At 50.8% G+C, this 2,402-nt stretch overlaps 1 protein-coding gene across 1 annotated transcript; it reads right to left on the minus strand.

Moving 5' to 3' along the window:
* Positions 1-1,190: 1,190 nt before the first annotated feature.
* LOC145812817 (uncharacterized) lies at positions 1,191-2,177 on the minus strand. Its single transcript, XM_082908045.1, has 3 exons — positions 1,803-2,177; positions 1,618-1,716; positions 1,191-1,322 (listed from the first exon to the last, which is right to left on the minus strand). The coding sequence occupies exons 1-3, from the start codon at positions 2,175-2,177 to the stop codon at positions 1,191-1,193; spliced, it is 606 nt and encodes a 201-aa protein (XP_082764171.1).
* Positions 2,178-2,402: the final 225 nt, after the last annotated feature.

The raw sequence follows: 2,402 nt of genomic DNA on the forward strand, positions 1-2,402 counted from the left end.
CACAGTTGAGCCAGGCGTTCTGTCTTTCCCCCGTCACCGACGTACTTGCCAGAAAAGCACTCTGCCCGCCAGAAGAAATAGCCGTGAGCTAACAGCATTGGGCATGAACCCGCAACTCCCTGTTCATTCATCAATCACCCCGGGGAGGGATGAAAAATGAGAGAATGAAGAATAGAGAGGTGTAAGTTGAGAGAAAAGTGAAGAAAAGGTTTTTGAGAGAAAATCCGAGCTTGAGAGTCGAGTGATGCGAGAATCACAAATCAGGCAGGGTGGGAAACAATACCCAGTTTGAACTGGCTCCTCGCGGTCCGAGGTCCCCCATCGTCGTTTATGCGTCTGTGTGTCGTGTCTCTTTCATTAGACGGTCTCAACCTTTGTTTTAGGTCTTTTCTGAGCATGTCTCGTTGTGTTAGGTCGTGTACCTTTATATTTGAGTCTTCCCCGCTGTGTTCAGTGGTAGGCTCGATATCCCGGTTTGAAAAACCCTCATTCGATTTCAAAAATCATTTATGCTCAGAATGCTGCGCCATTCTCTACATTTGAATGTGTTTTGACTCCAACCGGTTCCATCTTTGAGGTCCGTCTTGTCAGATTGGGCTGTTTGTTTGAGAAATTGCTGTGTGCAGAATGAATCGAATGCCGTGTTAAGGGCTGTACACAAATTAATCCCCAGTAGAGTAAGGGCTGTGTGTCCAGAATCAGGCAGTGGGTTGCTTAGGTGCATTTTGCTGTTGGCTGTTTAAGTTATCTGATTATTATGGTGCGAGTGTTCAATTTTCAGATAGCCAATCAATTTCATTTACATTGAGGTGTAACATGATGAGATGCGATGCAATGCAGGAGATATGTAAATGCAAACACTTTTTCAGATAAAAAGTCCGTTTCATTTCACTATCTTTTCAAATGTACAAGTTTTGGAAACAAAAATCTGCCTGCGGCAGTACAAGGTAATCTATCTACCAACAAAAAGAAAAGTACAAGGAAAGAAAGAAAAGATAGCAAAAATCTGCATCCATGTCGAGCACTCCGGGGGGCCGTCAGTCCATCCTAGTCCTCTTCCTGGACGAGGGTCCAGGAGCATCATCAGCGTCGTCGTCAGAGCCCGAGCTAGAACCGTCTCCGGTCTCCTCCTCCGATGACTCTGCCTCCGCCTCTGACTCCTCGTCGTCGTCATCATCCGGGACTGGAGCTCACGAGCTACTCCCAACATGAGTACGCCCACCCCTGGTACGGGGAAATATCCTGCCCTCCTCATCTCTCCCCCGAGCAGGGACAGAAGGTCTGGCCGGAGCACCTCCTGCCATGGGAATCTGGAAAGGAGGCTGAAAAAGTACACAAAAAGGGAAATGCATCAGTATACTGTAGACAGTTTATCAGTGCAGAATGCAATGCAGAGTATAGTGTAGGAATGCCGTGAGCAGTTTAGCAGTGCAGAATGCAGCGTATGAGTACAGTATGAGAATGCCGTGAGCAGTTTATCAGTACAGAGTACAGTGCAGAATGCAGTGTATGCAGTGTATCAGATGCTGTGAGATCAGTGTGTCAGGTGTTGTGCCATGAATCAGATTATGCAAAGCAGTGGATGAATGGTTTGAGGCCAGTGTCAGAAGGACATACCGGTATGCTGTAGACGGCTAGGAGGTCAAATGTCCGCTGGAGCATCCCCATCATCGAGGCATTCATCGCCAACGACTGACGGGTGTACTCAGAAGAAGCCTGCAAAAGTATCAGATGCATCAATATTCTGTGGAATATCAAGTAAATTGAGATGAATGACTGTACAAAAATGCAGTAGAACATACCGGCGGTAAGTCGGGGACGTCAACGAACTCATGACCAGCCGGTGGAGGGGCAAAGGGGATCTGATAGGTCGACCCACCCTGCCCCTGGAAAGTCAGTACAGCAGGCAGGGCAGGCCAGCCAACTCCTCGTCCTCCCTGCACTCTACCCCTACCACGGACCCGGGCCCTCCTCGAAGATCCAGCCCCTGCTCCCGCTCCGGCCCCAGCCGCCGATGCTACAGGCCTGGCCCCCTCTGCTCGACGGCCGCTCAAGGGGCGCATCAGGTACGTCCGCACGTACTCCTGATAGTCGCCGGTGCCTCGGAAGCCGGCCTCCTCCCAGCCGATGGAGTAATCATCCAGCTGCTCAGTGGTAAGCCCCTCGGTCTCCCTCATCTCTGCAGGAGGGTGAGCCGGGACTATCTGCTCAGGTAACCCGCGGGTTTGGCGTAGAAAACGCTCCCCCAGGTACCAAGCCCGACAGACCGGGCCCTCTAGCAAGATCCGAAAACGCGAGGTCTCCTCAGCACCAGGGAACCGACCCCGCATCGCCGACGGCAAAGAAGCCCATGGCCGCCAAGTGATCTGAAAGTGACAGACAGTTTGTTATCTACTGTTATT

This window comes from Camellia sinensis, chromosome 2 (assembly GCF_055761805.1).
Source record: "Camellia sinensis isolate YWXY chromosome 2, ASM5576180v1, whole genome shotgun sequence".
NCBI classification, from domain to species: Eukaryota; Viridiplantae; Streptophyta; class Magnoliopsida; order Ericales; family Theaceae; genus Camellia; species Camellia sinensis.